Source organism: Denticeps clupeoides, chromosome 14, assembly GCF_900700375.1.
Source record: "Denticeps clupeoides chromosome 14, fDenClu1.1, whole genome shotgun sequence".
Lineage (NCBI taxonomy): Eukaryota > Metazoa > Chordata > Actinopteri > Clupeiformes > Denticipitidae > Denticeps > Denticeps clupeoides.
The window spans coordinates 14,156,479-14,180,120 of NC_041720.1; the positions used below are offsets into that span (position 1 = coordinate 14,156,479).

The 23,642-nt window shown below is 43.5% G+C and overlaps 1 protein-coding gene across 1 annotated transcript in view; it reads left to right on the plus strand.

Moving 5' to 3' along the window:
- Positions 1 to 23,642, plus strand: part of LOC114763750 (kelch-like protein 29) — a 111,367-nt gene that overhangs the window by 62,291 nt on the left and 25,434 nt on the right. Inside the window, 3 exon segments of the mRNA XM_028953505.1 lie at positions 2,000 to 2,196; positions 4,738 to 4,997; positions 14,320 to 14,518. Coding sequence (XP_028809338.1) covers positions 2,000 to 2,196; positions 4,738 to 4,997; positions 14,320 to 14,518 — 656 coding nt within the window.

Consider the following 23,642-nt stretch of genomic DNA (forward strand, 5'->3'; position numbering starts at 1 on the left):
CGAGGCTTTTCGGGTAAACATCTCTCACTTTCTCTTCCTCGTAACAAGACGGCAATCAGAGACTTCATAAACGGGCTCCTTGCGTCAAAAGTTGGGAGCCATTACCGTAACAAAAGTGCTCTGGCAAAGCAAATTACCGCCCATCGGCCCATTCCCCAGTGCACTAATTGATCGGGTTGATGAACCTTCTCTTGTGATTATTATTTCTCTTTTTTTAACGCTCTCTTCTCTCTCTCCTCCATCGCTTACTGCTGGATTACACCCCCTTCTGTTATCTCCTGATATCATTGCCATGGTGATGAGTAGGGCGGCCGGAAATAATAAACTCCTTGTTTTTTTTTTTTGATGATTATTCATTTTTAAATTTTTATTTATTTATTTATTTATTTGCTTTCCAGGAGAGATTTATTTTTTCCAGCCAACTACAGCAGCGCGCACACACACACACACACACACACAGAGACACAGACACATTTATTTTTGCAAGTTGTCCTCGGAGGTCCGTGACGACTCCTTGATGACTAATGTCCTGTATGCTTCATGTGTTTATATGCAGGGTCAAGGTGATAATGGCCGCTGGGACTCTTGTTTAGGTTTGGGGTGGGGTGGGATCCAGGCGCACAGTCATGGAACAGCCCCCCCTCCCTCCATCTGAACAATGTGAAGGATGGCTGCTGGCTCCCTGTGGCAAAACTAACCCCCTTCCCCAGTTTCCCTTCCTCCATTTTTCTCCTTGTTTACCTCCCTCTCTCTCTCTCTCTCTCTCTCTCTCTCTCTGTTTCTCGCTCATTCTTCCGTTCTGCTCTGTAACCATGACGTCACACTTGTCTGATTGTCCGCGTCCTTGTCACCGAGCTGCAACTACACAAGGACCCTGCTCGGCATCTGAAACCTCCATTGATACAGAGGCGATAAGCTGTGGACAGTATCAGCACGCACACACACACACACACACACACACACACACACACACACACACACTCCCTGGAGTCCGGCCAAAGCTCTGTCTCCAAGTACCATTCAACACATTCGTTTCCTATGTACAACGTTTCACTTTAAAACCAATGGTCACTGTAGGACTTGCCTTGATTATTAAAAGTGAAGGCCTCAATGTTTCATTTAAGGCCTTGGGCCCCTCGAGTTATGCATTAATTATTGGGTTTAATTATCAGCTCCTATGGATTTTTAGAGTAATTTTGTGTATTAATCAGCAGAGCTTTGATTCACGTCAGCCAAGTAAGAAATACCTTGCAGTTTCAGAGGAGCAATCAAAAAGTTGCTCGTATTCATTTACAGGTTCTTAAATTTTGATCTACCGACACGTCGGTGTGTAATTTCTAATAGAGAATAAAATGACAACATGTCAGAGCCCATTGGCCACTAGATCCATATAGAGTAATTTCCTCGGTGGGGGCCGGACACCGACACTTAATCTGCCGTTGGCTGGGCGTTTGTTCGATTTGTCTGCCCTTGACCTTGAGTGGATTATTGTTTCACATGAGGCATAAAAGCTTGATGCTTACCATTATTCAAAGATCAGATGCTTCCCCCGGGGAGTTATTACATTTGAACTAATCAGAGCCATGCGATCGCCGGTGACATCACCGCCGCGCGCCAACGCCAGCGTGTCTCTCGGCAGCAGGGCAGAAAAGAGCCTCACCGGACACGTCCGAGCGGAAGCACGGTAGATACGTTCTCGACGAGGACGAGACCCCGACGTCTGCTGTCCAGCCGTCTCTCTCGCTCTTTCACTTTCTCTCATGCTGTTATTCTTCTGCATGTCCAAACAATGTGACATTATGAGCAGACCAACCATGTAAAAGCATGACCCCCTCACTCCGCTTCATTCACTGTGGGACTTTACATGGCCAATGCAGCAATAACATGACTTTTTTGAGAGGATTTCCATTTCAGATGCAGAAAAAAAATCTATTTTAGATAAATGAATGGACTAAAATAGCAAGAAAATGGGCCCCTTTAACAGGTTCTTTGTCAGCAGGTCTTCGGGGGAGGCAGGGAACGGTGAGAAGCTGGAGCTGAGCATGAGCAACATCACAGCCGACGTCCTGGAGCTGCTGCTGGAGTTCGTCTACACGGGCTCGCTTGTCATCGACTCGGCCAACGCCAAAACCCTGCTGGAGGCGGCCAACAAGTTCCAGTTCAACACCTTCTGCAAAGTCTGCGTGTCTTTTCTCGGTAGGTCTTCACCGCAGCACCAACGCACGCTCGTGTTTCGTCTTGTCGTTATTTTTCTTATGAAGAAGGTTTTTCCCGACTTGAAAGGTCAGCATATAGTTTTGTCAAAATGTCACAAGCGGCACAATGATTACAATGGTTCCCATTCAAATCAATGAGAAGAATGACCTCCAGGTCTCAAAGGCATGTTTGGCATATGTAGCAAATTAGCACTGTTCCCCGCGCTGTATATATATATATAGTAGGAGACATTTTGAATGCGCGCCGTACAAACAGAGTTACTAGAAATGTCAGCAAAGAGTATTGGAGTCGTAAAAACGGTTCGAGGGACTTTTGATATTCCGTTGATGGGGGAAAGGCAAACGTCCGGCGTAAAAAGGTCAGCGAGACGAGCCGAGCAGACAGTGAAGAATGCCGCCGTTTCATATCGATCAGCCTCCCGCGTTCTCAAAGTCAAAACAATATGGCCTTGTAAGGTGCTGCGAAAAACAGGAAAAGCATTTGTAAAGCCCTAACAAGTAAAACATCAATATGGTCCAAAGAAAGGGGGAAAAGGTCAGGGCTCCATACCAGTTGAAAACAGCATAATTGATGGTGGGAATAAAAAAAAAAATGCTGAAGCTGCGCAATTGTATTTACACTACCGTTCAAACGTTTCAGATCATTTAGAAACCTCCTTGAAATCCTACAAAATTGTAAATGACATTGATAGAATTTTTTTTAAAATTGGAAATAATTGTTTCTTTGACATTTTGCTTTCGTTCATCCGTCCTCCATTTCCTTGAATTGCAGATTTTCAGAAATTGTGCACTGTAGATCTCAATTGGTTGAGGCCATTCTAATAACCAATTAAGATGACAGAACACAGCATTCCGTTGAAGCTCAAGATTAACTGATAAAGTTCCTCTCTACTTGTATGCAGATGTTCCATCAATACCAGACATTTTCTGCTACCAGATTCATTTACAACATGTCTGGACTAAAGTTTTTGTCAATTATTTTAAATGGCAAATGGTAACTGTTAAAACAATGACAGTACTAAAAGACCACAAACTTTTAAATAGTGTGCCAACATAGGTAAATGTTCAAAAAAAAAAAAAAATGGTAGTTGTGTGACATTTTGTCTATGAATCGTCTCATAAATGCTTCATGTATCCATGGGGAATGTTCCCATGTCTTAAGAAACCATGCTGTGGCACCTCTAACAGACGCTCCGCAACACCGAGACCAGCTTTCCCACCTCATTTTAATGTGGTCTGTCTGCACACTGCAACCAGTCACTCCCAGTAGCTTAGAAGAGTTCCAGAAGTGTTCTTCCAGCATGCCAAGGAGACGTCTGGTTGAGTTTTACAGCGGTGACATGCTACGCTTTCAGACATAATAAAATGTTTTTTTACATCTGCCCAGCCTGATGCATGAAGGACCTGGCCTCCCCATTTGTGTTTTTTTTCTTTCTATGTTTTTAATAATTATTTCAGTGATTCTTTTGTTTTGTTCACATTTAGATATTTGAGCATTTTGTTGATTTTTTTTAACCAAGAACAGCTGACCCTCAGTCTAGTTCCTGGAGAGCCACCCTGACAGAAAGGAACAGAACAGAATCAGGAACCAATACCACAGTGCAAAATTTCATTAAAGGCAGCTGCACACTGTGCAACGTGTGCCAGTCTTATACAATCCCCTGCACCTTTGCAACATGTTAGATTGAATGATAGAAAATGGCCCATAGAATGTGACAACTTAGCAGCGATCTGGGTCACATTAAGACCGTTTTGTGCCCCTGTACATTAATCAGACCTGACAGCAAGATATTGCAATACTTCCATTGGTGATACTATTATTATTAATAAACGAGTTTGCAGTATTGATGTAGAACACTTAAGCTTATGTATGAGAAATGCTGTTTTTTTTTTACGTAACACAGCTCATTGTAAGTTCACAGTTTACAGTCTGTTTCTACACTGCTTGAAGAGATTTCTGTTTTAAAAAGTTTTTTTTTTCACATACTAAATGTATTGCATATTGAGACTTAAGATATCACGTCTGTCAACACATATCAACACACTGATATTTTATTGAAGTCCCACCCCACAGTGGTAGGGATTGTGGCTTGAACCATGTCCTTGATATTCACCCACTGGGCTGTTTATATGAGTCAAATTAAGCATTTTGTGACACGGCATGGGAAACGGATTGTGAAACCTCTGGCCTCGATATAATTGGGGTCACTTCGGGGAGGCAGTTGTTTTAGATGTTCCTGTATTGATGTTTCTGCATTCGGTGCAGAATGCAATCTCAGAAAGCAAAACAGAGAGCGCTTCTCTGACCCACTGGGTGCTTTGCTGACTAGTGACCCTCTGGTCCATCGATCACGTGTCCCTTGAGTCATTTTGAGTTCTTCCCTTCTCATAAGCTTCAGAGATGTGTGCGCAGATAGATTCCCCCGCCGGCTCAGTGATCTTTTATTGATGTGAGTTTTCTCTTTCCCCAGCTTCCTCCTTTACGCTTTATTTCTGTTGGTGTTTTCTTGTGGTTCTACAGAGAAGCAGCTGACGGCCGGGAACTGCCTTGGGGTTCTGGCCATGGCTGAGGCCATGTGCTGCATGGAGCTCCACAGCATGGCCAAGGCCTTTGCCCTGCAGAACTTCCCGGAGGTTGCTGGACAAGACGAAATCCTCAATATCTCTAAAGAAGACCTGGTCAGCTATCTGTCCAATGACAGCCTCAACACCAAGGCAGAGGAGCTGGTGTACGAGACGGTCATCAAGTGGATCAAACGGGATCCTGGCACCAGTGTGCGGGTGAGTTAAAGTGAAGTGATTGTCACATGTGATACACAGCAGCACAGCACATGGTGCACACAGTGAAATTCAACCTCTGCATTTATCCCATCACCCTCAGTGGCACCTCAGTGGTACCTTGGTGGATCGGGAACCGGCAACCTTCTGATTACGGGGCCGCTTCCTTAACCGCTAGGCCACCACTGCCCCACCAGTGACACCATTGTTGTCTTTGTCATATGAACATTTATGTTTTCTAGCCTCAACTACACATCACACTCTCGGTTTGTTCTGTAATGGAACGTCTTCATGGTAGTGGTGGTCACATGATGTTACCTTCAGTCACTAGATATTAACTCAGCTAACACTTGCAGGAAATGTGGTTTCCACCACCACCAATTGACCAAATTCTTTAGGTCAACAGCTATTGAGTCAGGACATGTATGACGCTGGGCACTTTTTTTTATTTTGGTACGGTGACAGATGCAGGATTTGTAAGATTGTAGTTGAATATTAAAACTATGTGCCACACGTGGGGTGTGTTGGTTAATATAAAAATAACCTGATGGACTGCTTACTAGTTACCTTTATCTTCCTGACCTTTTTGTTTGAGATGTGAGGTTGTGCTAGGTGTGGGGTTTGTTCACTAGTTTGAGGTTAGGCATCCTCAGGATTTACATAAATTGAAATAGAACCGCTTTAGTTAAGATTTTATGAGTCTGAAATGGGTGGATGATACTGAATGATTTAAACCCACTTGAGTCAACATCCTTAATGATCGTATTCTTTCCTTGGTTTATTTGTATACTTTAGTGACTATACTTTAGTCGCCATGTAGCACTGTGCATACCGGCAGCTTTAAAAAAGGTCCCCTTATATCTGATTGAAGTGTGAGGAGCCCAGAGCGATGATTGACAGCTCTCACACACCCTACTTCCACATTCCGGATGATTAAAAGCCCCAACTGGCAGACGCATCACACAAAGAAGGCAGCAGCCACAGTATTGGCAGATACGTGATTTCAGCCCACAATGCGGAAACTATCTGATGAGAATTTAATTACTTAACTTACTAAAATTAGAGTTGTACATTTTTAGTACATTTTCTAGACAAGCAATTTTTTTCTGAAATTCTTAGCCCTTCATCCTGCATCCCCCGTTTTGTCCTTCATTGCTTGTAATACCACTTGTTTTACCATGGCCCGGCCAGTGCACGACACAAGCATGATCTCTGAGGACATATCAAGACCAGTTCTCTGAATTCTGAAGAATTCTGTGCGAGTATTCTTTACTTGTGCACGTTTGTATGGACTCTGGACAGACTGGCATAGGATGCTATGCTCAGCAGGTTATAGCATGTCCACAGCCTGGAGACTGGCTCCATGTTGACCATGGCCTCTGCAGCCATGGATCCAGTCATTATACCAGCCTGAGAGGAAGAAGAAGGATTACAGGGGTAGAAGGGACTCTGCGGAAGACAGCTTGATAGGCTGAACCCTGGTGGAAACGCTCACACCATTTGCTTCTAAAACCTTTTTCCCACTTTACTCTGACTCCTCTGACATGACGAGCAAAGGAAGCAGGAACAAATGGGCAAAGTTTTGCTGCCTCTGCAGTCTTCTCGTTCCTGGGATAGATTGGAGGGATTCTTTTCAGCCACAAGGAACAGAAGGAATGGGGAAAAATATGCGGTTCAGTGTGCAGAATCAGATATTGCAAGCCGGTGTGGCATGACATTAGGCCTTTTGGAGTCGTGATTGAGTGCCACGCCTGTCTGAAAAGGGAGAGCCATGTGTGACAGGGGAGCTGAGCCGAGGACGGGCGGCTTAACACTCCAGTCATGGAATGAAAGGGTTCTTTCCATTAGACCGCTAGAGAATGGATCGAGTACAAATATCCACTTCTGGGACCACGCCTATGGCTGTTTGTGATGTTATATGAGGTCCGTTGTACACAGTACACTGTGTCCTCACATCTGGGGAGCATCCAGTTGGGTCTCTCGCCAGTCAAATGCAGGACAGGTCCATTAACTATTCTATCTAGCCGGGCTGTCATAATGAAAACAAACAGCATGCCGACTGCTGCAAGTTGTTTACCAAAGCGGACAAAAAAAACCCACTCCAGTAAGGCGTATTGATGAAACGCTGTCAGCGACTTCGAGGAAGAGCTGCATTCGTCATTGTCTGGGAGACTAAATGAGCTGATAGAGAGGAGCGGCCCAGTCTGAGCGGAAAGCGCTGTGAATGTAACACAAGCACAACCATGTTGGGTTTATACCAGCGCCGATGGGGGTTTGCGTTTTACAGTTAGAATCCCTGTTTGATTGTCTGAGGTATTACACGTGTTCAGCACACTGCAAAAGAGGTGGCAGAATTTTAATAGGATGGGCGTGTTTATGCAATTATTCTAAACTCATAAACTACATTATTGAATACAAAAAAATAATTAATCAAATCGTTTTCATTTTAACAATCAATTAAACAAACATTAATTTGGGATGTAAATTAAAAAGACCTCTGAAGACCTCTAGAAAGTGACGTTTTGGAAACCCCGTATTCACTGTTGTCATGAGGTGAGCGAGCGCATGCAGGCGGAAATGAAAACCCCGGTGCGGAGTAGCGCAAGGAGGCAGGTGAAATCCACAGACGTTGACGTCCGCGGAAACAGGCAAGACAAAGGCAGGGAAAAAACGGCACTAAGGAAAGACAGGCACAATCTATCTTGCATTGAGAAGAGAGTTGAGGAGCCGAGACGTCTGTTGCTGGGAAAGGCAAACAGTAACTGAGCAACTGGAGGTGGCCATCTTGCCTTTTTATGGGACTTGTGTCACCCTGCCTCTGTATTGCTCCCGTGAACGGAATTACACGTCGACTGTATGCATTCTTTAGCAGTGTAACATTAACAAAAACTCACTATAATAAATAAATGGCACCTTGTTCCGTATGTTATACGCCTGGAATAATCGTTTTTTTTTTTTTTTTAAGTGAAGTCATACACAGCAGCACAGCACACGGTGCACACAGTGAAATGTGTCCTCTGCTTTTAACCATCACCCTTAGTGAGCAGTGGGCAGCCATGATATCTAAATATATATATATAAATGAATGTCTTGACCTCACAGTCCACTGATGAAGTATTCTCAGCTGTGGTGCCTGCCGTAGAATGTCCACCCCTGACTGCTCTCACTTTCTTACATAGAAATGGCCAAATTCATCCTGAAAGTGTTTTTCAGGCTGCTAATCAATGAGAGGCAGACTCTCAGGCTGATAAGATCCTGTGGAGAGTTTCTTGTGCAATAAAACACTGGACGGAGGAGGCATCATGGGTAATACCGGCAGCCTGCGGCATACTTTGCAATGAAAATATGGAGTCTTCCTGAGCAAGGAATTGTTTATATTCACCTCCTGAATTTGCCTGCTGCTGTCTACTCGTTTTAACATGAGGCCTTTTGAGAAGCTCCTCTCGTTATTTTGCCACGGTATGGAGAAATAGGTTCGACAATAAATGAATAACTTATTCACTTGGAACAGTTTCACACACCAGGGCATATACCTCACCCGCTTTTGCCCCTGTGACAAAGAAGCTTTTGATTAATTGCATCTTTTTGGTCAGGGTGTTGCTGCTTTATATGGCTGTGAAGTGTTTAATTGAAGGCCATTGAGAAGGAAGAGTTGCCACTCACCTGTGGAGAAGAGCGCTCTTTAAGCTCTTTCAAAAAACAACAATGGATTAACTGCCAGTGATGTCTCCATTTATCGAGCGCAGCCAACATTCGTTGTTTGACAGAGGCGGCGAGGGCAAAAATCAATCAGTTTGGCTCTTAATGAATGCCGAGTTCTTCCATATATCATGCCGCCGTGGTAACGTTGCACTGGCTTTTAATGGCGAGCTGACATGTTGCTCTTTTGATTACGAAAAGACATTGCGATGCTTCTAATTTTTGTTTGCAGGGTGAACAGTGGTGGAATGAACTTTGACTCAGCCCTATCAATGTTTAAAATATTTAAATGTTGAGAAACACACAGGAGGAAGCGACAAAGAGTGCAATGGTATAAAAATGGTATATAAATTAATTATACATACATGAATATCTATTAATACATATTACAGTATGTATTTTAAATGTAAAATTCAGTAGCTGTTATATTTTAATCAGGCTATTAGTCTATATAAATTTTAGAATTTTTATTTCTTATGAAAAAAATTATATTGTTATATTAATTTATATATAGGCCAGACAAACATTTACAGTTCTTGCAATATTGACAGTGTATGTATAAATGCAACCATCTATTCCATCAATCTAATTGGTGAGTCAGCAGTGGCAGCCAAGTTGCTGTTAATTTCCTCCTGACTTTCAGCCTAGTTCCTCGTTTTGGAATCCATCAGGAGGCCGTGTGTGCGTCCACCTCCCACAACCCTCCTCTCTCTTCCTGTCAACCTTGCTGATGTTTGCAGCGACCATATTAACCCAGCCAGGAATCCTCTGCTTCCCAACTAGCCTAGTGGGTAAAAAACTGGCCTATGAACCAGAAGACCACAAAGTCTCCAGTTCAAACCCCACTTACTACCATTGTGTCCCTGAGCAAGACACTTAACTCTAAGTTGCTCCAAGGGGGACTGTCCCTGTAACTACTGATTGTAAGTCCCTCTGGATAAGGACGTCTGATAAATGTTAATGTGAAAAAAGACTAAAAGACTAAAACATACCTGCCTTCCTTTGTCCCTACATGCTTAAATCAATACTTTATTTCCAGCATTAGGCAATAATATGTTACTGTAATTATGATTATAGATAATTGTCTATAACATGTAATGCAACTAATTACTTCCAAAGTAATAGCAATCAGTAAAAACTTTATTACTTGCCAAACACTGGAAACATTTATTTTTTATTTCAAAATTTTCAATAAAATTGTCACAATGAAGTCCCACCGATGCACTGTGCAGCTAAACGGTGGAATCAAAATCTCTTATGCTCTGCATCATATGTACTGAGTTTGTATGGAGGCACAAGAAGCACACACACACACACACACACACACACACATGCACACATACAAACACAGACTGGCTGACTGAATGAAATAGAAAGTGCTCAATGCACATTTTTCATTTGTGCCGATTACTCCCACTTCTCTCTTTGTCACTCTCTCTTTCACACACACACACGCACGCACACACACACACACACTGTTCACACCTTAACTCGGCCACATCTGAATTCCTGTCAGACAGATTACTCACTGTATCAGACCGCGGCCTCCATGTGCGCCTCATAGTGTCCATGTGTGACGGCGAAATCAGCCATGACTTGAAGCGTGTCCTCCATATGGCATATGTTCAGGTATGCGCCGCATGGGTTGTGAGGTGAGGAGCACAAGCAGATCAGAGTGTGTGAGCGAAACCGACCGTTGTATGTCAGATATATACTCGCAGCACGTCCAGGAGGTCAGCTGCGCATCGTGCTTGGGTGGGAGAATCTTCCACGGGTTTTGAAAACCTTCCAGAGAGGAACCTGTGATGGATGTCCAGACATGTCAGAGTCGTGGTTGCGCGGTAACCAGCACTGCAAGGTAGCAGCTATCTTTCTGTAAACTTCAGCTCATGTGGCATCCTTTTCGTGACCAACCTGCCAGTGTGCAACTTTCTTTTTTTTTTTTTTGGATCTAGTGCTAAAAATTCTGTGCAGTGGCTCTGGTCTGTCCAGTACCTCAGGCATAGGATGTGTCAAGATGTGTCTTGGCGTTGGGTCTTTGATGAAACACCCATAATCAGAAGCAGTAGCTCCTTCTTGGTCTAGTATAAGGGCATAGGGTGAGAGAGAAGGTTTTATGATGTTCTTTTCCTTTCTTGTGAGATTCTTTTTTTCCCCCCCGTTGGTGCTTTTTTGATAACAAACTTTTTTTTAAATGTTTGTATTTGGTAGTTTATTTTTGTGAGTGAAAATAATAATAATAAGTTATATGAAATGTGTTTGCAACAAAAATTGCAATAGCCTTTTGCTGTTTGAAAACGAGGTTTAGACATTTTGTCTCTTTAGGCCTGTTTATTGTATATACATCTTTATCATTGCTTTGTTCATTCAACACTCTCGTTGGAATTACCGAATATATTTTGGTAATATGTCTACAACATAGTTTGTTACACTGCCTCGGATATATTTACAGTACAGGCCAAACGTTTGGACACACCTTCTCATTCAATGTGTTTTCTTTATTTTCATGGCCATTTACGTTGGTAGATTCTCACTGAAGGCATCAAAACTATGAATGAACACATGTGGAGTTATGTACTTAACAAAAAAAGGTGAAATAACTGAAAACATGTTTTATATTCTAGTTTCTTTGCTCTGATTACTGCTTTGCACACTCTTGGCATTCTCTCGATGAGCTTCAAGAGGTCGTCACCTGAAATGGTTTTCCAACAGTCTTGAGGTGTTTGAGGTGTTTAGCACTTGTTGGCCCCCTTGTCTTCACTTTGCGGTCCAGATCACCTCAAACCATCTGAATTGGGTTCAGGTCAGTTGACTGTGGAGGCCAGGTCTCCACTTTTTGTTAAGTACATAACTCCACATGTGTTCATTCATAGTTTTGATGCCTTCAGTGAGAATCTACCAACATAAATGGTCATGAAAATAAAGAAAACACATTGAATGAGAAGGTGTGTCCAAACTTTTGGCCTGTACTGTATGTCAGTTTGACATTGTTTTTTGGTTGATCTCAGAATTGCAAGTTTCTGCACGGCCTGCTCACTGGCTGAAATCAAATGAAGCCAATTTTAATCAGGAAGACGGCTTCGCGCAGTAGCTGAGTCCGGGCTCGGGGAGAAAGGAGGAGAGTTTGACCAAAATAGACCAGGTTGGGGGCAGAGAGGGGGAGCGAGGGGGCTGTTGCGTTTTCAGTTCATCCCAATGGAAGATTGCATTGTAACACTGGTCTGTCATATATATATATATGGAGCCTGAATTATTAAAGCCCCCTCTCGCTGATGTGGACGCTTTCAGAGGCTTTCTGTTTCAAAGGTTATTCAGGGTGACGCCGTGGAAAACATAGGACTGCATTAAAACCCCCTTTGGAAGGAAGAAAAATGTTTCATTTCTGTTGTGCAGGAATCAGAGGAAGCGTTTCAGCAGCTTACAAGAGGCCATGCCACCTACATGTGGCGCCAGGGAAGCATCCTCAGCTGGCGAGAAAATGCCCACTCGGAGGATAAAATGTGGTCCAGCTTGCCGGTATTCCTCCCTCCGACGGCTTAAAGCTGGCTGCCAGAGATCTCAGCCGGCCGCGGCTGCCCCGTCACTTCCATCTGACTTCATTTTCTTTCACGGCTGTCGGCCCGCTGAATCCATTCCATCGCTTTGGTCCTCGTTTTTTTTTCTACTTATTTCCCCCCTCCAGCAACGCTCAAAATCACTTAATCGTGCCCTTCAGCCCAACAGACGCTCAAGAGCATCAGAGACGCTTATATACAAAATCAGATTGACGATGGGGGAGCTTCAAATTAAACCCCATCTCCATGTGCCCCGAGCCCCGCCCAGTCATGAGGAGGTTATTATTTCCTAACTGGCCCAAAGCAGTTTGGCCAGGGTTTGGCTTTCCCCACAGGCTGGAGTTGCTCAGGAGCAGACATATGACTTGACACTATTTGAGATAATCTTTTGCAAAATCCCCAGATTTTATATATTTTTTATGTTTATATTTTATATATATATATATATATGGTGCCTGTGTGTGTGTGTGTGTGTGTGTGTGTGTGTGTGTGTGTGTGTGTGTGTGTGTGTGTGTGTGTGTGTGTGTGTATATATATATATATATATATATATATATATATATATATATATTGGTTGTGTGGCCAGACTGAAAGAAGTTTTTATTTTTCATAATGAACATCACAATAATTCATCTTTGTTATTTATAAAAAATTCTAAAGGATTAATGAAATTGATTTTGCGACCTCATGATTTCATCTACAAAAGTAATTTCATGTCTAAAACCAAAGTTTGCTCTTAAAAATCAGTTTTTAATACAGGTGCCATCTTATATTCACTTCAGCGCAGTACATCTCTGTATTGTTAGTTGATGTATATTTTAACTTTGACTAAAGTCAGGAGACGTTCAGGAGCTGAGGTCCACCAGTGACTAATGACCAATGTCCAGTCAGAGCTCGACACACATTTATAACTACGCTCGGAGACGGTTGCCTGCGTTACACCCCCGGGCTGATTAGCACGTGCGTGTCGAATTGCAAAGATCGTTGTTTGACTAAAATAAGACCCCGGAGCCCCAGAGGCTGCGAGTTCCACTCCTGGGGAATGGAGGAAGGACTGGCGGTGCGAATGTCAACAGCAGCCAAGCCGCTGCGGCGTCGTTCGCTGTGACTGTGGACTGTGAATAAAATAAAACTCCCAGCCAGAGGTCAGGCTTGGAAACGGGCGCAGCGAGCTGCCCGGCAGAACACGCGGCCCAGGTGTTCAAACAGGGACATTTATGTAATGGGGCTATGAGATTTCGGGAGGACGGGGGGCAGGGGGGTTCACTATACTCTTCACTCGATCGCCACTGACACGACAGTCCATTTTATTGGTTTGGCTGCAAAGCAAACATGACGTGCACCATGGCAGTTCCTCTGTGCCAGTCTCATCAGGACGCTTCACGAAATTTAACTTGCTGCCGAACTGAATGTTTTAATATAAAATCCCAGGGAAAAATGACATGACCAGCTGCTGCCTGAATCCCAGAAAGGGAAAAGAGAATTCATGAATGGAATTGTTTGAGTCCTGGGAGACAAACGTCCTTTTCAAAGATTGCTGTTATAGAGCATTCTGGTGTGTTATTGCAATGACCTGCAGCGTAATCAGACCTCATGATGGAACAATAGCAAAAGCGTGATCGTAGGTTTCATTGTGGAAGTCTAAAGCCAAAAAAAAAAGGGTTTTATGTGTGTTTTTCATGTCAGGTAACTGAGCCCATAGATCTACAGCAAAACATGCACGTATACAATATACAATATACATAATAAACATTCCCGCCAGTGTATAATGCCTTAACTTGTTATTGTATAAATGAAGATTTGAAAGGCAAAAATTCAGTGGAGGAAAGTGTCACATGTCAAACAACATATATGTAAACATAAAAGTAAAAAATATGTATACAATGTTTGTCATGATGTTGCATTGACCAAATTTTTATATATTTTTTTGAAGCCACAACAATAGTTCAGTGCTTCCATTTGGAGTGGTTGTGTCTTTCTTCTGACATCTTTACACACTGTCAATGGCTCAGCTGATTTTGTTCTGAAGATGCTCTTCATTCGTTTCTGCTTCCTCTTCATTTCACTTCCAGCACATCTCTGAGCTGCTGGCGGTTGTCCGCCTGCCCTTCATCCACCCCAGCTACCTCCTCAACGTGGTCGACAACGAGGAGCTCATCAAATCCTCGGAGGCCTGCCGTGACCTGGTCAACGAGGCCAAGCGCTACCACATGCTGCCTCACGCCCGCCAGGAGATGCAGACGCCCAGGACCCGGCCTAGGCTGTCAGCAGGTACGCCTGATTTGGAAAAATATGAGAAACGAAAGAAAAAAAAAACACATTTTCTACAATCCATTGCCCAAAATAATCAGCGATAAGACACCCAGACGCCTGATCGTTAAAGCTGGCAGACACGGCTCAGCACCCGAACCTCTAGGCGTGGACACCTCGGGCGGGTCTCTCGCAGGTGCGAATCGAGATTTATATAGGACTCCTGCAACGCCTCGCCTCTGGGATGGCGCTTATTGATTTCAGTCAGCCACAATATGCAACGAGAGTGATGATCGAGTACTCTGATGCAGAGCGAGCCAAAAGCCGGCTCGAGAAATGAAATCCGCAAAACAGCGAGTGACGCCGCCCCTGTTACTGTGCAGCCCCCCAGACTGGACCTGAAAGTCATTTCAAAGACCCAGAATGAGACCGAAGAAAGGGGAGAACAATTCAGTATTGTGTCAGCCATGCAAAACGGTGCCTTTTGCTGGCCGTATTGGTAGCACATAGCGAGGCCATTTGCAACCTTTAAATAAAGATGAACAACAAACATTTGCGTGCGTTTCTCCCATCTTCCCTAAGCCAGTGCACCATTTAAGAATCTCCACTGGGGAACGGTGAGATGGATATGGTTACGTGTTACAAATAGGATGCAAACAGGATGCAACTCTGTTGAGACCACTGTGCAAATTATACGATGTGTAAATATAGCATTTAGCTGTGTGTAAATCGTTTGGATGCAACACTCAGAAGTGCATAACTGTGTAAATAGTATACATTGCTACTAACACCAGAGCATAAGGAGTATGCATTTATTTTTACAACAGGGAGAAAATAGTACATATACCAGGGTTTGAAAAATATTGTTAATTGTTACACATATAATGGTGTGAATAGTAAAGATTGATATGTACACCAGGATGTAAATAGTACACACAACTACATAGCAAAGATGTAAAAAGTCTACATTTCTACCTTTACAGGGGTTGGCGTAGTATATACTACTAAACATAATATCGGGTGGTAGTAGCCTAGTGGGTAACACACTCGCCTATGAACCAGAAGACCCGGGTTCGAATCCCACGTACTACCATTGTGTCCCTGAGCAAGACACTTAACCCTAAATTGCTCCAGGGAGACTGTCCCTGTAAATACTGATTGTAAGTCGCTCTGGATAAGGGCGTCTGATAAATGCTGTAAATGAAATGAAATGAGTATACATTATTAATCAGTGAATGGTTTATACTCTGGCATTGTCCTGTCTGTCGGCCAGAACTTTATGTATATTAATTACGCCGAGTGCAAGCGATTGCGAGCTTAGCAAGGACGAGGTGTCATTCAGCGGGCATGGTGGAATTAAGGTCATTGCTGTAGTGTAGACATTACCACTGTTTACTGCTATTACTGGTGTGTGTGTCTGTGTGTCCCTAACTGAGGATGGCAGGAGATCTTTAAGGGACCGTTTATACTTCATATTGTCTCCATACCCCTTCCAGCCAGAATCCATATTTGGCTGCTTTGACTCCATGTTGAAGCAGTTTGATATCTCTTTAGCATTCCCTGTCACACTTTTCATATTTTTGCCGTTTACCCAAAGCGCTCAGGAAGACATTAGGTGGCAGGACCATCTGGCACAGCGCCTGCTGATGCTGTCACCTGTAAGCCCAATCGCGAAAGATGCTGAGGATTAGGGGGGGCAGGCGGTGATGGGGGCGGCCGCGGTTTCGTGCGAACGGGCATATGGGAGAGAGGAGAAGTCGAGGATGAGGAGGAATGTGATGAAGGCCGTCTTTACAGTGTCCAGCGATTGTGGGGTCTGCTGACAAGTGACAAAAAGGAAAAGTTTTATTTAATGGATATTGGCTTGAGTATGTGTGTGCGCGTGTGTGTGTGTGAGTGTGTGTGTGTGTGTGTGTGTGTTTTCAAGAGAGAATGAGAGACGAAGTGTGTGTTCAAGCTTGTCCACCACCTGAGCCAGGAAGATAAGTCTTTGGTGTGAAAAGAAAGCAAGAGCAAGAGCACAGGGCTGAAAAGAGGAGGGGAGGGACAGACACCAAAAGAGAGAGAGAAGGGAGAGAGAGAGAGAGAAGGGAAAGGGGGTGGAAGGGAAAGAGAAGGTGGAGGGGGGGGGGGTCACAGTCAGAGGAAAAGGGCAAGAAAGGGGGAGAGAAGAGAGAGGTAGCATAATGTCATCTACAAAGCAGAACTCTCTTGATCTGTGTAAGAAACTCTGAGGGGCAGGAGCGGGTAAGAGGGTAGTTAGCCACAGAACCCCGGGCAAACCGCCAAGCCGAGTGCCCCCCGCCGGCAGAACAGCGGGGGGCGAGTTCACTCGGCCAGTGCGGGTTTCTTCTGCCGCCTCGGTGGGAACGGCAGCTCCACACAGCGCCGAGAGCCATAATGACTTCAGCAGTGCTGCTGGCCGGGTCTGTCATCGTGTTAAAAAATAATGTAAATGTTGTCTGGAAGTGGCCTGAATATCCAACAAAATTAGAATAGGTACAACAGCATATCATCTGTAGTATGATATCTGAAGAGTAATAAAGAATATTTCAACTGTTTTTGTGACAATTAAACAGGTCCAATCATTAAGCAATAATTAGCAGAATTTTTAAAGTTTATAGGTAAGACTAGAGAATAGTATGTATTGGTTATTCTGATCCATATTCTGATGTTCATGTTACAAAAAGCCTTTTTTATTAGTTTTTTACAAGGATCGTTAATTATAGACTGGAAGGAAACGGACAAGAAAGGAGTAAATTAATTTCTGAAGCATGCAAATTATTTTCAAGTTTGTCATTATACTGTGTTACATACCCATAATATTTAAGCACAGGATGTTATGAGAGTCCGTGTAAAATATATTTTTTCCAGGCATGACCTTGCCATGATAATCATATATTCTTTTTTACAAAACCGGTGGTGGTTCAAGACCAGTGTCATCAGTGCTAATTCTACCCGCGAAACCGAAGACTTTGAATAGACCGTCTCAGACAAGTCATAGAGGCAAAAAGCGAGTGACAGACTGTGGGCCTTACAAGATTACTTTCCTGTGGCGAGTTTCTTACCATGGTACAGCTTAAACAAATGAAAATGATTTGTCTGTTATACTATGAAATTGTACCAAATGAACAGAGAGGGAGAAAAAGTTTAGCGCAAAAGTGCCAGAAAGCGACGTGCAAATGATCTGTGTTTCCCCTTATTACGTTATGTGATCAAAAGCTGAATGCGGCCGCCACAGTCGTGTTTAATCAAAGGAAAAAGAAAGCAGGCAAAGACTGAAAATCCTTATTCCTGGCAACAGCAGCACAGCTTTTTTTTTTAGGGACGTCTGCTTTACATTTGATGAGAGCCCACCATAGTAATACGCTCCGGCCCAAGGGAGCCAATTACAGCTGAAAATCATGTAAAGGTCATGTCATGTGCTTTAAGTCACAAACAGGTTCATGGATACACAGCCAAAAAGTGAATCTTGTTAAAAAGCCGGGACTGAGGCGGTGAAAAATCTGTCTCCAGAAGACAGGTGGCTAGACAGAGGGTCTGTGTCTTATCTCAGGAGTGACATTACGCAGCTAATAAAAGCTGCTAAATGTCCAAAACACCACAGCATTGCCAACGTTATTCCAGAATGAATCATAAAGTCGGGTTATCAGACAAAAACAAGGCCTTTCCGTTCTTTTTCCTCAGTAGCGCAGTTCCAGGGCGGTCCTGCCAACTCGGCATTTTAAATCGGAATTTAAAGGAGAGCAGGAGGGACACTCACAGTCACACTTTTTTTTTTCTGTTCCCAGGCCGCAGCAGTGGAGCAGAGCAGAGCTATATTAAAGTCTTACGGCGGCAGTGGACCGATTCATATAACTTTACGACCCGAAAGCACGTGCGGATTTCTAAAAGCACACACACACACACACACAGAAAAAACTAAAAAACCCACAACATTAGGTGGACTAGCCACGGGCTAGCTGCTACGAGCCCGGCTCGTATTATGTTTTAGTGGCTGGCTAATGGACTGAGGCCCGATGCTAAACTTAATGGGCGACATTTTATGCCGCAGTCTGTCACTCGACTCGCAGTCCAAACAGAAGCCGAGTTCCGCTGCGCAGGAAGTAATGAACTCTGTGTGCTTCTGGTGTTGAACAGTTTCAACGTAGCTCCATTTCGAATGCAGCATTCGCTCCAACACAGGCCTAATGAGCCATTTGCGCGTGCTGGGTTTTATTTTCCCTTTCTGCGGCCGTGATGTTTTTTTTTTAGTTTTTATTTTGCAGAATGGAGATTAATGCTTGGTCACCATTTGTAATGTCAGGCTTAGAGCAGTAATCTGTTTTAATGCAGTAAAGTCACCCTGTTGTTATTGCTAAACATTTCCTCGCCCTCAGTCGGCGCCGTGTTTCATCGGTTGCGTGTACTTAGGTTGACTCACGGTTTGGCAGTTCTGTGCTGCTGTGGGTCACTGACAGCACGTCGCGGTAATCTTTCACTTTAATCAAACGCTGTGGTTTGCGTAATGGTCTTCTTTCTTTCCGACTGAATATCTACCTGTGCTATATCAAAGGGCCAATGGCGGAATAGCGGTTAAGGAAGCGGACTTGTACCCAAAGGGTTGCTGGTTCAAATCCCAAACCACCAAAGACCACTGAGGTCCCCTTGACCTCATGGTTGCTCACTAAGGGTGATGGGTGAAATGCAGAGTGGATCACAATGACACATAATTATCACATTCAGTTTCATACTGTCAGTCTCTACACTCCTTGGGCTGTACGAGGAATGTCTACATTTTAAAGTTGTGCAGTGTAGACCTTCTTCTGCTGTACACAGCACCCACCGCCTAAACCAGAAGACCCAGGTTCAAGTCTCACTTACTACCATTATGTCCCCGAGAAAGACACTTAACCCTGAGTGTCTCCAGGGTGACTGTCCCTGTAACTACTGATTGTAAGTCGCTCTGGATAAGGGCGTCTGTCATGACCCGGTCCGGAAGGGGTTACTCCGGGTCTGTTCCCTGATCGTGTTCACCGGTGTATAATTGTATAATTGTATAAAGCTAGCCGGTTCGTGTCTGTTCGCGGTCAGGTCGTTGTGTGGTGATGTTCCCTTGTCGTGTCCACTATGCATTAAACCCCTGTCCTGTGATGTCGTGCGTATGCGTCCTCCTTCCTCGCCATGTCCAGCCATCGTGACAGCGTCTGATAAATGTAAATGCACACTGTACAACACCATTTTATGACTCAAGGCCCACTGGTCACCCGCTATGACAGTGTAGTGGAAGTGTATTCTGATTTTAAGTATCACTGCTAGACTAGCACACAATGGGGCGCAATTTTGTGACTGTGTCATATTGGGTTGTGTGAGGTTGGCAAAAATATCTCACATGCTGTTTTTTCATGGACTAGACTAGTATTTTAAAGTCAGTCAAAGAATCAAATTGTAGCCAAGTTGCAATGGGTGTGCCCACAAATAGTATCTGCTGTTATTTTGTGGGTGTATGTGTGAGGCTGTGCAGATATTTTGACATAATTGTAGAGGAAACCAGAGAATTCACACAACGGCTAGTAAATGCGTTTGTCCTTGTGAGGTAACAAGTGTGATCACAATTGCATTCAATCCGTGGTGAAGTGGGTTAAGCCCAGAATCTCATTAGCATAAATCAGCCACATTTAATTAGTGAGTCGTGTTAGACAGCATGTTGTTTGTGAGCGTCCAACAATGACAATCAAGTTCCAAAATAGTTTTCAGATTGCCTGAAACACCCCTATTACACACCCCTAGTCTCCTAACAGGGCAGGTCAATATTTTTTTTACCTACTAATACAGTTCTAACATTTCCTGACATTCTGAATAAATGTCTTACTGTTACTGTCCAGTCCGTGGGGATAGAAAAGAACATAGCGGACAGTCACAGCTCTTCACACACAGCGGCAGTGGCAGCCAATTACAATGACATTGTACAGTTGTCCAACGTTACAGTCTCTGCAGACAGCAAGTTGGTTCAGCCCGTACTATTAAAGCTATGTCTGTGGACAAGACATAAATTAATGAGCTTCATAGTGCTTCATTATCTATTAATCTAACATTTACAGGTCCCCATCAATAGCTAATTTGCAATTAGACCACGGACGTTCTAGGAGGCCAATTAAAGAAAATTAGGGACTAGCTGGGAATGAGGAGTCCTTGATATCGAAGTGATTGCTCATGGTGAGTCAAGGAGTTTTTTTTAAGAGTTGGGTTCAAGCAAATTAGTTTCAAGTGGTTTGCAGGATCTCACTGGTATTTTAGAGAGCTTCTGCACTCATAACTTATTTGCATGGTGTTAACATGAGTTGGTCTAGCTCTCAAAGTGAGTTGTATCATCCAAGGTTTGTCCCGAAAAATAATGCTTAATGACTCCGTACCCAGCTTGGGCCAGCTCAATCAAAAAAAAAAAAAAAGTGAAGTGATTGTCACATGTGATACACAGCAGCACAGCACACAGTGCACACAGTGAAATTTGTCCTCTGCATTTAACCCATCACCCTGAGTGAGCAGTGGGCAGCCATGACCGGCGCCCGGGGAGCAGTGTGTGGGGACGGTGCTTTGCTCAGTGGCACCTCAGTGGTACCTTGGCGGATTGGGATTCGAACCGGCAACCTTCTGATTACGGGGCCGCTTCCTTAACCGCTAGTGGTTAAAACTCTCACGTTTATCATCGACCTGAAGCATACCATTCTTACATTGTACACAATTAAGCCACTCAGAAACACTAGAGTTGGGGGAAAATAATTACTCTAATTTTCTTGTCAGTGGCTCAACTGAGGACCCAGGGCTTGAAGATTGAGTTCTGGACTAGAAGGAATGCAAGTAGGAATTATATCATCATTGTGGCTCATTTAAATTACACTGCTGATAGGACTCAAGTATCTGGTCAGCACCGATTCCCAGGACACAGTGGGCGTGGGTAAGCTGGATCTTCTCGCTCTATGCTTAATTGGTTCGTCTCAGTGATGATTTCAGGGAAGAGGACATTAACTGCTACTGATGCACACCTGCAGCACTTGGCCAGGGCAATTTTAATTAGTCCCTGGACTCCTGAAGTTTGAACTGCAATGAAAACACGTGCTGAAGTTAATGGCTTATATTTAGTGCCTTAACAGTGCAGTTTCCAAGCATGACATGTGACCTGACTGATATTTTCCCCAAATGTGCCCGTGGCAGTGTGGGTTGTGCATTTTAAACACGTTTCATTAACACATACGTTTCCACCACAAGCATGTCTGCATGGGTTTTCCGATCTTTTGATGAACAGAACTTATCCTGAGTACATTACAAACTTCCCTCATACCAGACAAGATGGAGTGCAGCCACTGAAATGAGCATTGCTACAAGTGCTTGTTCGTGAAATTGCTTATGAATATTGTTTTCATATACGCCCAATCAACCAGTTTTGGGTTATGCTCTACTTGACAAGACACTTTATTATGCAACCAATTACTTGGATGAGTAATTATTTCACCAACAGCAGCATTTGGCAACTCAGATTTTTGTGCTGATGTTGGTGGAACCCAGAATGCCTCCTTAATGTGTAACTAATGCTATTAGAGGCTTTAGGGTCAATTTCACTGATAGTTTAAACATAGTGTTAGACTTAATTATCCTTGTAAAGGGAGAGTCTAAAAAATGAAAATGTTCATACAGCAAATCACCCAGAAGATGCTTGGTGTGGAGGTGTAGTCTTGTATAAAAGACCTTAAAAACCATGAACCAATATATCTTGGATTTGGGACTAGGGCAAATCAGGTGAGAAAATTCTGAACTAAGCTAAATTTGTCAATGCAAACTACAAAGACCTGAATCTTCAAATCATATAATCAAAGTCATATTTAATCACATTAAAAATGGCAGTGTGAAATGACTGATTAAATCTGTCTCCAAAACTGACTCTGATGCTAAATCCAGGCTACATGATCTTCAGAATCAATGGATAACTGGAATTGTTGCATAATTGTTGGATAACTCATAATCATTGGTTTCTGACTCAGGTCATTAAGGGTTTATACTACATGACAGATCGGTCACAACTGGCCTATTGGAAACAGGAATTACCACAATTGCTCACAAAAGCTGTGGTGGCCTAGCAGTTAAGGAAGCGGCCCAGTAATCAGAAGGTTGCCGGTTCGAATCCTGATCCGCCGCGGCGCCACTGAGCAAAGTACCGTCCCCACACACTGCTCCCCGGGCGCCTGTCATGGCTGCCCACTGCTCACCAAGGGTGGTGGTTAAAAGCAGAGAAGCAATTTCCTTCGGGATTAATAAATTAAGATGAATGAGGTCCCCACCTGATTCCATCATTCCTTGTACTGCTCTTTCATTGGCTGTATCATCAGAAACTTGCCTCAGGACAGGAATGAGGAATCTTGTATGATCTTGCGTTCAGGAGGAAACCAGTAGAGTTGGCCAATTGAAGGCCATAGTGATTAGACATGATTGGTCACAATGTCCGGTTTTATTCACCAGGATGAGTTAAGATGAGTTAACTCTTTTTACCTTGCATACTTTTTATACTTTGACTCCACCGATTTGCACACCTTCACCCTACCTGTTACACATATTTTATGTTTTAGGTTAAGACATAAAAGTGTAATATTTGGTTATGTTTGCAATATTTGCATATTGGTTCATTGTTTACTTGCAACATTTGCAACACTCTGGTCTGTAGCAGTCGCTAAAATCATACTGTGTATCATACTGTGTATCATACTGTGTATGACCTCGTATGTGACCAATAAAATTTGAATTTGATCTGTAGTGTGTACTCCTCGCCACCAGGGGCCAAATAAATTAAGTGATACCTGAGCCTTAAAATGGTCATCTGTTGAGTGCAGATCTTGCAACACTGCCCCTGTTAAATTGCACAGGTATTGCACCCATATCCATATCCATTCCTTTTATTTTTGAGTACGTGCACAAATCTGATGCAAAGAACGTAGGATACGGACAGCGGCTGTATGTACGTACATACATAAGTATATTTCTGCCTTTAAGCAGGTCTCTAAGCAGGCGGGGACTGAGGACACGCCTGCTCTTTAGAGCCTGTTTCACCGGCAAGAGGCTAAACAGGGCAGGAAGATGTGAGGGAAATGGCCAAGAATGCTCTTCTTAGAACTTCGAG